At 49.7% G+C, this 11,802-nt stretch overlaps 2 protein-coding genes across 2 annotated transcripts; one reads left to right on the top strand and one right to left on the bottom strand.

The window, feature by feature from the left end:
• Positions 1–875: 875 nt before the first annotated feature.
• Positions 876–2,686, bottom strand: LOC136189844 (uncharacterized). The gene is made up of 4 exons (XM_065977873.1): positions 2,484–2,686; positions 1,616–2,089; positions 1,363–1,559; positions 876–1,312 (listed from the first exon to the last, which is right to left on the bottom strand). The coding sequence occupies exons 1-4, from the start codon at positions 2,589–2,591 to the stop codon at positions 1,000–1,002; spliced, it is 1,092 nt and encodes a 363-aa protein (XP_065833945.1). The 5' UTR covers positions 2,592–2,686; the 3' UTR covers positions 876–999.
• Positions 2,687–3,015: 329 nt separating this feature from the next.
• Positions 3,016–10,505, top strand: LOC136189823 (glycogen debranching enzyme-like). The gene is made up of 23 exons (XM_065977846.1): positions 3,016–3,147; positions 3,216–3,450; positions 3,589–3,742; positions 3,794–4,500; positions 5,781–5,996; positions 6,063–6,381; positions 6,451–6,574; positions 6,627–6,790; positions 6,840–6,941; positions 7,005–7,163; positions 7,223–7,397; positions 7,448–7,679; positions 7,728–7,987; positions 8,046–8,179; positions 8,237–8,370; positions 8,442–8,693; positions 8,752–8,977; positions 9,042–9,289; positions 9,349–9,467; positions 9,531–9,742; positions 9,796–9,893; positions 9,962–10,049; positions 10,129–10,505. Exons 1-23 carry the CDS (start codon positions 3,069–3,071, stop codon positions 10,402–10,404), a joined length of 4,713 nt encoding a protein of 1,570 aa, XP_065833918.1. The 5' UTR covers positions 3,016–3,068; the 3' UTR covers positions 10,405–10,505.
• The last annotated feature ends 1,297 nt before the right edge of the window (positions 10,506–11,802 follow it).

The following is an 11,802-nucleotide window of genomic DNA, read 5'->3' as shown; positions in this document are numbered from 1 at the left end:
CGTCTTCAATTTCAGCGTAAAGAAGAGAACCTCCATTTTCTAGAAATACCATAAATTCCATTTGTCATAGTCAAGAAAGACATATACAGTATGCAGGAATTACCGACAAAGTTGAGAAAGACGTCGCACAATGACAAATACGATGGCTGAAGTGAAGTGACAATCACGTGGACGTATCGTCCCACTAGATTGCTACAGTTCAATTGAAGTAGCCTGTCGTCGGATTCAGGACTTATCGTCGATCCGCACTGAGAATGAACTCCACTCGTCGTCATAGCATTGCTATCGACGTACACGGCCAAACCAAACGTCTGGTTTAATTTTACATCTGGCAGACCTACATCGTCGTCTTTCTTGAAAAATATGTCCACATTCGCAATTAGTTTCTCCTCTTGCATGTCCAGTTTCCACCAGGGATTTATTTCCCGTTGTGAAACGAAGCAGTTAAACCAGAGCGGGCTGCTTACCCGATCGATGGCCCACTCGGGAAGAAATCGTGTACCGTTTCGTTCCAGGACGCTCGAAGCGTTTACCGCCACAGGAGGGTATATATCAATGAGAGAATCTAAAGAAGTAACAAGTGATTGTGACGTCACAAAGGCATAGTGCATTCTGTTCCATTCGAACAAGCAAACAAAACATTTTTACTTAACGCTTTGCAGACGTTCTTACGGAAACTCAAACGTAAGGAATTCAAAGAATTCGTCACACAGCAATGGGAAAAATTCTTACCTGTATCTCCCGAAACGGCGATAACAACAATAATGCAGCACAGAAGAAAGAGAGTGAATTTTTCTGCTGCCAGCATAACCAAAAAACCTAATCGCTAAGCCAGCTGATTTCCAACGGTCTCGCGCCGCGCGCTTGATCATCTGACCAATTATCAACCCGTATATTGCGACTGCATGCACAGAAAGCATAAGGCACACCCGTCAATAGAGTGTCATCAAGTGGCGCAATAATTTACGTGCAAACCAACTTTATACGTTTTATAAACCACTAATGCAGCAGCAAGGTTGTTGCTGTCGTCGTCGTCGTCGTCATCTTAGATAAAGATTTGCGTCGAGCAGGCAGCAACGGCTGCGTGCTTGTCGTGCTTGTAGGTAATTGACTATTTTTGCTGGGAGCAGCAGCAAGGCATTCCATCGAGTCGGCTCTTTCTAGACCGTCTTCCCACGGCTCTGCCGTTTGAGCGATAACCAGGGCTTCGGACGTGGGCGACAGCTTGTCCATGCTGCTTCCTTTCGTCTGTGACGATCGCCAGCTTGACGACTGGCTCATTTCTGAACCGAAACTCGTGTTTCGGACGTGCCTAGAAGACTTGAGTCAAAAATGATCGGCTTTCTTCAATTAGAGTCTCGCCTTTTCTTTTTTCTTTTGTCCTGCAGAGCCGTAGCAAGAACCCTTGCATTGGAGTGAACCTCAGCCTCTGCCTGATCTTGACTCTTCTGCTGCTGTTTATCGTGATAATCGAGCAGGACTTTCGTCAGAACTAGACCATTGGTATGGTGAGATCGCCCATCTGCTGAAAGGCTTCCGACAGAGAGTTTCCTAGCAACCTGCGACACGCCGGTTGAAAGCCGAGCAAATATGTAATAAGATTTCTCCCCATTACCATTTCCTTGTATCTCGTTACTGCAGTCGATCGCGGTACAATTTGCGGCAATTTGACCGGACTCAATGACAACGATCGTTTCAACGACGACGACAAGCTCGAGGACCCTTCTCTGCACCCGGCGCCTCCTCCGCCTCCTCCGCCTCCTCCGAAGCTCATGCGTCGCTCTTCTCGCGGCGAATTATTCAACGAAAAGCATCGCTTCCAGTCGGACCGGCTTCCCGAGCCCGACGACGATCCGCCCAAACTGCACTGAGACGCCGACTTTAGGCAATCGCCTCCGCTTGCCGCCGTCGCATTACGGCTTCCGATTCTGGACGCACTCTGCGGCCGACCTTTGTTCCGCCGACTTCCTAGACGAATTTCCGTCGCAGCGTCACAACTCCGACACATTTGACTGTCGTTCGTGCCGACGATGTCGTCTTGGTACGTTTCGATGTCTTCGAGCCGAAGGCGTGGCTCGAAATGTGTCTTCTGCGTAGACAAGAGGTAGTAAAATCTACATAGTTTTTTCCGTCGTTCGCGCGAAGAAACTTTGCACTCTTAGACATGCAGTTGCATGAAGAGTGCAGCTGAAGAGGCGTGCGAATTAGAGGCGTTTCTGTTGTGCTGTGGTCAAGGAGATGAGCGAACAAAAAATTCTACTGTACTAAAGCGAAGTACAAAGACGTCGAAACTGCTTGCTGTCTCTAACTGGATCGCGGTTCGGCGCTGACTAAAAGAGGAGAATTCATGGGGCCGCGGGGTTGCGGGGGGTGGAGGCGCGCGCGGAGGAGTTGATCCGGCCGCCGCGTTTCTTAGAACCATTCCGTGCTTTGGCTGGCGCTCGAGGTATTCCTATTTATGCGTGTGTATTTTGAACGCTTACAGGGTTAGTGTACGCTTGCGACGTTACTGTCTCTAGCCACTTGAGACATTTCTCTTCTGTGCCCGGCTGTGACGGAGTCATTGACGGCGTAGTCAGCTCGTCTTCCATCTAACCATAGATATAGGGATCAAACGTTTATTGTCTCCACTCCGCTATGAAGTCTCCTCGAGGCATGTCTGTCTGCAGCACGGCACCGCCCGTGTCTAGCGCGCTGGCGTTAGATGGGGGCTACAAATAACCCCGACAGGCTGCAACTGGCTACAACTTATCTGAGACCGATTACAATATTTTAGACATAATGGCATCCATAACTGTTGCTGCAACACATATCATTAGATGCATGTCTCCAATTAGATGGCTCTGAGATCGGCCATAGACTAATCCTTGACACATTCTTGCGGCAGTGCACTACTGTATCTTATTAGCTTTATGCTTAACTATAAGCGTCTTGTCTGATTTTATTTTCGGCTTTTCTGACCGTCTACTAATAGTTCACTATCCAATCCGGTAGCTGGCAGTTGCCAATCCGGGACATCGCCACACCCAGTCCGCTCCCTACCGCCACAGACCGCTCAGCTAACGACGATGCCCGAGCGAGAAACGCGTCTCCTCGTATTGGACGACAATGTCAACTACGAAACGAACTATTATCGACTCCACAAAGGCTAGAAAAAGCGCCGACACCCCGCCGGAACGTGCGAAAACGCTTCTAACGCCGCGTTTCTACTGTAGGACTCGTTCTACGTTTCGTGCTCGCGCCGAATCTCCAGTCGCACGACGTGCGACTTTCGTGCAATCATCCGCAACGACGCGCATCGCTCCAGTTCCGTCGCGATCGCTTCCTCGACGTGTCGTGGCGCAATCCGACTGGACGTTGGTTCGACGAGAGCGAGCGCTACGCCGACGTCGAAGTCCACTCGGCCGGCTCGTTTCAGTTCAAGATCGAATACGAAAAGATCGAAAACGGGTACGATGCGCGATCGAGGATAGGCGAACTTCCGGGGAAAAAAAAATAATTGAGTCGCGTGACGCGCACAACGCTAAATTTATTAATTAATTTTTAAGAATAGTCTAGAAATTTTCTCTTATTTTTTTCTTGATTTAGCGATGTGAAAAAAGTCGTGAAGAGGGGATACTTTGTCGTCGATCCGACGCTCTATTTGACAAAGGACACGTCTCTTCCTTTCGACGCCATCTGCTGTCACACCGTCCTATCGAAAAATCTCGGTCCTTTTTCCTACTGGAAGGACAAACTCAAAGTAGAAAAAAATTAAAATTATTATTTTTCAAGATAAATTAAATTTCGTTAGGTTTCCAAGGCGACCGGTTACAATATGATTCACTTCACGCCCGTTCAACAATTGGGCGGCTCCCAATCGGCCTACTCCATTGCCGATCAGCTTCGCTCCAATCCCAATTTTCAGATCGGACGCAGTCCCGTCTTGAAACGTCTCAAGACGTCGGGCCACTTCGGCGACGTCGGTCGCGTTCTCGAAATGGAAGAGGGTCTCAAGCGCATTGGGGACTTGGTCGAAAGCGTGCGTCACGAATGGGCAATTCTCTCCATAACCGACGTCGTTTGGAATCACACGTCGAACGACACGCCGTGGCTTCGCGATCATCCCGAAGCCGCGTACAATCTCGTCAATTCGCCGCACCTTCGACCGGCGTTCGCTCTCGATCAGAAACTCCACGAATTTGCCGTCGAAATCGGCGACGGCAAGTGGGAAGCCGAAGGCGTGCCGCCGCTCGTTCGAACCGACGACGAATTGCGCGCAATTGTCTCGTTGCTCCATCGCAAAATCGTGCCCGAAACGCGTCTCTGGGAGTATTACGCCGTCGATTACGATCGGATTGTGGACGAATTTAAATCAGTGCTCAGTCGAGAAGACGCGCCTAGGCCAGACAATCCCGATCGCGAGAACGTCCAGTTGGTTGTTATACAGGATCCAGAATATCGACGATTTGGATCGACAGTTGACATTGACGTAGCCGTCAAAATGTTCAATATATCGAAGTAGGAGGGGGGGGGGGGGGGGGGGGGAGTAGAGTAACACCACCCATACCACTACTAAAATGTTATGTACAGTCCATCCCTTGCAATAATGCGGCTACACCGTGTCGCGTCTTTTTCAACGCGTGTGACATCATTTTTATCACATCTCGCGCATTTTAGTACAATTATACTGTGAAACGTGCACAGTGCTGGGAAATTTTGATCTTATCCTGCCCATTGGTTAGGTAGAAGCGGGTCGAATAGTCTAGCTACGTAGCGCACGTTTGACTTGCCCCTTATATAGAACGGACGTAGCGCCTTGATTTGCTGACAAAGCGTATTGCCGTTACTGCGTATACGTTTGCTTTTGGCGTCCAAATAGCGACTGAATGTCTTTAGAATAGACTCACAATGCATTTCGCGACCGATTTTTCGCTTCTACTTCGCGTATTAGGGCATTTCGTAGCAACGCGACAATTGACGTCATGCGTTGCTCAATGTCGCGTGACAGGGCGTATCTTGCGTACGTAGAACACATTCCGCTGTCGTTTTTCGCATTTCGAATTGATTTCGAACAAAATTCTGTTTGTTTTTGTGGTCAGAATTGCATTTGCGGCCGATTGGCAAAAATTTCGAAGCACTTTTGGTTGTGAATAGCTGCAGTCGTAGGGTCCCAGTCGCGTATGAGTATAAATACCCAGCGTTTACAAGTACTTATCAGATGGAGCAGAGCAGAGCTCGTGGCTAGGATAGAAGGGAGATTGGCAACACTCCCCAAGGCTTGAGGCACTATGGCCCGGTGGTCGCCTCATTCCTCACCTGACAAGGGTGTAACATTGCACGCCTTCCTAGTTCTCGCATCTCTCTCCCAGCTCCTGGGCACCTCTGTCACCGGATAAACCTCCATAGCACCGTCTTCCGCGGGGTTTGTGTCAAGTGTCGATGTTTTTTTATTTTTTTAAAAAGTTTTCTACGCGAGAAACGCGTTTTTTGAGCTTCTAGCGATCAAACGACGAGTCGCTAGGCTTGTTCCCCCAAAGGGGGGCCCTTCACCCAATCCACGAATATAGACGTCCTATACCCAAACCTTCAGATTTCATAGGCAAAGAAACTGACCTGTACAGACTTAACAAGTAAAAAAGTCAGTTTCCCGACATTAAAATTACTGCAGGAGAGTCGGCCCATTACCTCTATAAATTTTTTCTTGGTAATAATGTATTACATCTATGCTTCCAGACCCTCTTCCCACACTTAAAAAATTTTTTGGCAGAACCCTGATTGAATATACATTGTTTTTATAGGCCTTATTGCGTTGATGAGGGAAAGAGGATCAATATGTGCTGCTTCGACCTGAGGCAGAAGCTCGAGAGCCTGTGCAATTACATTCGCTATTACGTCGTTCAGGATCACGTCAACGCTGCGATTGCCAACGTCGAGGCAACCATTCGCTACGAGCACCTGGAATCGCACGGACCCAAGCAGGAGAAAGTCGATCGAGATCATCCGCTAGCTCCCAAGCAAGAAGACGTCGAGGCGGGACTTCGTTTAGTACAATAATCGTTTCTTTCCTCCCCTTTGCGCAGATATTTCACGAATTTGCGAGGAGACGAGTCGCTCTCGAACGCCGACATCGAAGGCGACGCCGGACGCTACGTGATCGCTCACAACGGTTGGGTGATGAACGCCGATCCGCTGGCGAATTTCGCCTCGTCGACGTCGAATGTGTACGTGCGACGCGAATTGCTCGCCTGGGGCGACAGCTGCAAGCTCAACTACGGCGACTCGCCGAGCGATTCGCCCTGGCTTTGGGCTCACATGGAGGAGTACACGAAAATAACGGCGCGACTCTTCCACGGCTTTCGAATTGACAACTGTCACAACACGCCTATTCACGTGGCCGAGGTCTTTTTACGCGCGTCTCTCTATCGAAAGAGTTTTGTTTGCGATTGCGGGGTTTGTTTCTCTGTCTAGCATCTGCTCGATGTTGCACGTCACATTCGACCCGATCTCTACGTCATTGCCGAACTCTTCACCAATTCCGAGTACACGGACAACGTCTTTGTCAATAGACTCGGCATCAATTCTCTCATACGAGGTTCCTGTGACGCACATAGGTCGCCTTTCGTTTATACACGTTTTCTATTCAGAGGCCATGTCCGCCTACGATCCGCACGATTTGGGTCGTCTCGTCTATCGTTACGGCGGCGAACCGGTCGGCTCGTTCATGCATCCCTCCGTCCGGCCGCTCAACTCGTGCGTCGCCCATGCGATATTCATGGACGCAACGCACGACAATCAAACTCAAATCGAGGCAAAAACGTAAACAATCATACTTGATTTTTTTTTAAAACGTCAAATAGTCTCGAACTGTCTACAACGTCTTGCCGAACACCGCCCTCGTGGCAATGGCTTGTTGTGCGAGCGGGAGCACGAAAGGATACGACGAACTTGTTCCCCATCACGTAGGAGGGGAAGAAGAGGAAAAAAAAGCGAATTTCGCGCGACTGGTTTTCCTCTTTTCCTAGATTCACGTTGTGAACGAGAAAAGAGAGTTCACGTCGTGGTCCGACGTTGCGCCCGAAGTCGACGAAGCTTCGTACGTCACGACGAGCAATGGAATTATCGAAGGCAAACGCGCTTTGAATCGCCTCCACGCTTGGATGGGCGAAGAGGGATATAATCAGGTACATAAGGTTCCAATGGCGATGATGCCTCCATATACGAGATTTTTTTTTTTTTGCAGGTTTTCGTCGATCAAGTGACGGAACACGTCATTGCCGTGACGCGTCATCGTCCGTCGACGCACGAATCGGTCATACTCGTCGCGCACACCGTCTTCTGGTCGCCGAGAGATCACTACGTGGCAACCGAGTCCAATGCCGGCCACACGGGCTACGTGCCGCCCCTTTGCGTTCAAGGTCTCCTCGTGCGTATTTTCTTGACTTTTGACGACGTCTCTGCGATATAGGAGAAATCGAGGAAGTTATTTTCGAAGGGACTCTGTTGAAGTGCGACTCGGCGTGCGATTTTGCGCGCGACTCGCGCCACGTGAACGGGCTCAAGTCGCATCGGCTTTCGTTTCGCGAGCACGTCTCGTTGGCCGACTCGAAAATGTGCCAGTTGGACGAAGCCAAATCGACGTCCGACACGCAGGAAGTTCGCTTCGTTCACTTTCCGCCGGGAACCATTGTCGCAATCAAGTAAAGGACGACAACAGGCAATTTTATTTTTACTCGTTTTTTTTTCAGAACTCATCTTTTTCCGGGTGCGAGCGATTCCGTTCGTCTGCTTCGCTCTCAGCTTGGCCTCTCCATGCCTGCAGTCTCGGACGCTTCCGTCTCGTCGTCCGAGAGTTGGTTCGGCGAGCATTTCAACGTGCTTCTCTCAAGATTGACCCTGTCCGATTTGAATCGCATTTTGTATCGATGCGACGCGGAAGAGAGGGAGGACGGCTGCGGAGGAGTCTATGGTCTGGCCAGCGGCTCTTTGCCCTATGCGGGAATAGAAGGTAGACAGTACTGGCCGCGAACTGACTGGGCCCAATCCTCTGAGCTCTTCTTGTTTAGGTGTCATGTCTGTGTTGGCTGGGGTTCATCTTCGCAATGATCAAGGACATCCTATTTGCAATAATCTGAGAGACGGTGATTGGCTGATTGATTTCACGTCAAACCGGCTGCTGCTTCACAGCAGAACGAAAGAGGTAAGAAAAAACCGTTGACTATAAGCGGCGAGAAATCTTCCAATTTTTCTATTGAAGATAGGAAAAGTTTTGGAGAAGATGTTCACTCTTCTGAAACGGCTGCCGCGTTATCTCATACCTGCCTACTTTTCTGCCCTACTGACGAAAATGAACCGGAAGTTGCAACAACGGGCTTGGGAATCCATGTCCACGTACGTTCTTCCCCATTTCGCTTCGCCTCCCCCCCCCCCCCGTCAACGTAATGTGACGACTTGATCCGCAGTTTCGTCAGTCGCGGCTCGACGTTTGTGAAGGAACTCGCTCGCGGTTCCGTTCAACTGTGCGGCCACTTGCCCTCGTCGCCTCTTCCGCCCCTGTCGCCAAAAGGGATCGTCGGCGCGAGCGGCGAAGAGCCCGCGACTCTCGCCGCCGGCTTGCCGCACTTTGCGACGGGATACATGCGCTGCTGGGGCCGCGACACGTTCATAGCGCTCAGAGGCCTTCTCTTGACTACGGGTCGATACAAGGAAGCGAGGTACCGAAAACGAACGTACCCCAAATAGTCGATGAATTTCTTTCTTCTTCTATCTCAGAAATATTATACTCGGTTTTGCTGGCTGTTTGCGTCATGGCTTGATACCGAATCTTCTCGCTGGCGGCCGCGGGGCTCGATACAATTGTCGCGACGCCGTCTGGTGGTGGCTGCAGAGCATTAGAGATTATTGCACGATCGTTCCAAAGGGAGTCGAAATTCTCAACGCTCCCGTTAGTCGCTTGTTTCCCACTGACGATTCCGAGCCTCAGCCGGCCGGGAAAGTGGTAATAAAGCGGATACTTTTTAATTAATGCTTTTTTTTGGAGGTTATTTTTTGTCTCGTTTCAGGACATGCCTCTGTGCCACGTCATGCAAGAGGCGCTTCAACGCCACGCAATGGGAATCGCGTTTCGCGAACGCAATGCCGGCTCGTCGCTCGATCAGAACATGAAGCCGGAAGGATTCGACGTGTCGGCCGGCATCGATTGGAAAACGGGCTTCGTCTACGGCGGATCGGCATTCAATTGCGGCACGTGGATGGACAAGGTCGGCGAGTCGGATCAAGCAGGAAATAGAGGTGTTCCAGCGACGCCAAGGCAAGCAGCTACAAGATCATTGCAATAGTAAAGTTGGGAAAAAATATTTTTCTTTTCAGAGATGGGTCTGCTGTGGAGCTGGTTGGCCTGTGCAAGTCAGTTGTCCACTGGCTGACAAAAGTTTGCGCCGACGGTCTGTACAAGGACAAGGGAGTGATGACTGACATAGAAGGATTAGGTAAGACAAAAAAACGTCGTCTTTTATATTAAAATTTTAGGAGACGTTCATTTTTGGTCGTAGGAGAGAGGCTCGTCACCTGGTCTCAGTGGGACAAACTGATTCAGGAGTCGTTTGAACGTCACTTTTGGATTCCGGACGCCGACGTCGACGTGAGTCACATCGAGGACGCGAATTTCATTCATCGACGCACCATCTATCGCGACACGGTCGGCGCGACCCAACGCTTCGCCGACTTTCAGCTCAGACCGAATTTTCCTATTGCTATGACAGTCGTAAGGAGAGAAATCGCCACGTCTCGTAGTCGCGAGAAATTTCGACTATTTAGGCGCCGGAATTGTTCGTTCCCGAACACGCGTGGAAAGCCCTGGATATGGTCGAGACGACTTTGCTTGGAAAGCTCGGCATGGCCACTTTAGATCCAAAGTAAAAAAAAAAACAACGATCTCTATCGTCGTTGCCCCGGCTAAGTTTTGTGCTCCCTCTTAATTCAGAGACTGGGCCTATCGTGGTGTCTATGATAACGGGCAAGATTCCAACATTTTTGAGACGGCTCGAGGCTTCAATTATCACCAAGGCCCGGTAAGACGTGCATACCATACAACTTTTAATGATCGTGTTAATTAATAATTTTTTCGATTTTGACTTTGTTGTTTTGTAGGAGTGGTTGTGGGTCACCGGGTACTTCCTTCGCGCCAAGCTGCACTTCTCCCAAGTCGTCGACGGAGGCTCGCACGCCTCCGAAACGATACAGCTCATTCATCACGTAGTGGCTCGACACCGCGAAGCGCTCGAGTCGTCGCAGTGGAAGGGTCTAGTCGAGTTGACGAACGTCGGCGGCTTGGAGTGCAAGGACAGCTGTGCGGTGCAGGCGTGGTCGATGAGCTGCATGCTCGACGTGCTCTACGACGTCGGAAGTATCAAAATGCGTCCGTGAAGACGACCTTTTACACTGTCTGTTTTATTCGCGCGTCTTTGTTTCTTTGTGGCCTTCAGGTGTCACGCTGAGTCTACTGCAAATGACGTCGTCCTTCTTCGTGCGAGTGCAACCGATTTCGCTTGAAGCAAGAGCAGGTAAGCCACGCCGCCGAACTTAGCACTAACCCAACGTCAATTGGCTAACAAATCAATCACTTCTCAATTGCAATACAATTAATTAATTAATTAATAGTGAATTAGCTCTAGTGATTGATACTGAATATAGACGTTTCCGATGGCTGAATAATAGAAGCCCGAGGAAGCGAACCCCCTCAGTGAGACCACTAGTATCTGTGGTGAGACGTCTGACGAGAGGACTACGTCACTGACTAGGTCATGCGGAGCATGTTGCAACAATTACACTGGCCCTGCGACCATATCTATGCTACGACACGACGCAGAGAGAGCAATGAAGTAAGTATGCCCAGATCTCGACCGTGAAAGGCTCGAGCAAGTTAGTTCGGTACTACTGTAGATAAAAACGTCCTTTAGGCAGTCAATTAGATCTTCGTTGGAAGGCACCTCGTTGCACCTGGCACATCATATGAAGCTCCTCTGCGCCTCACTCGAGTCGGATAGTCGTATCCCTCCAGCACGAATTTCTTAGGTGCATCAGAATTAGACGTTAGGTAGTCCAGAAGTCGAGATTCGGACATCCAGTCATGGACCGTTTTCTGAGAATAAAAGCTCTTCATGGTCTTATTTCGATGGTATTCAAATTGTTCGGCTTCATTCAACCCATAGCCATATATGTCGACATTTCGACATATATGCATGGTAAAAAGCAGCGTTGTGAGGCCAGCGGTGACGTATCTGCCTTTATACGTTGTTAGGCATTCCTTGCGAACGTAATTGCACAGCGCTCGGGCTTTTATGCTTAATTCACCGCTTAGCAAATAGATCTTTTTGCTGTACGTTTTCCAACAGTCTCTAATGAAATCTACGTTTGCCTTTCGACGCAGCGACATTGGGCCAGGAGTCGTGGCCAAAACGTAATCTTGACTTTGATTGAGTTTGGGGCACGGACCCACGGCACCAGACGAACCGTAAATTATGACGTCACCAAATTGACTTCCAATGTATTTGTCGTATTCGTGCGCGACAGTTGCTGGAGGATTGATACGTATGACGAGATCGTGCTCGTCGATTTCCTTGCCGAATTCGTATTTAAGAATGTTTCCCGACGATCCCACCAAAGCGCAGCTGTTATGCTTACCGCGTTCTCGTAATATCCTGTTGTTTAGTAAATCGTCGTCGGTCGCCGCACGCATTTGGAGCGTCTCAGCGCTTCCGAACTTGTCACTTGAGCAAGCAAGTAGCGGGTGCGGATTGTGACAGTCGCCCGGTCCCGGGACCG

This window comes from Oscarella lobularis, chromosome 8 (genome assembly GCF_947507565.1).
Source record: "Oscarella lobularis chromosome 8, ooOscLobu1.1, whole genome shotgun sequence".
Lineage (NCBI taxonomy): Eukaryota > Metazoa > Porifera > Homoscleromorpha > Homosclerophorida > Oscarellidae > Oscarella > Oscarella lobularis.
This window is presented reverse-complemented; position numbering and strand designations above follow the sequence as displayed.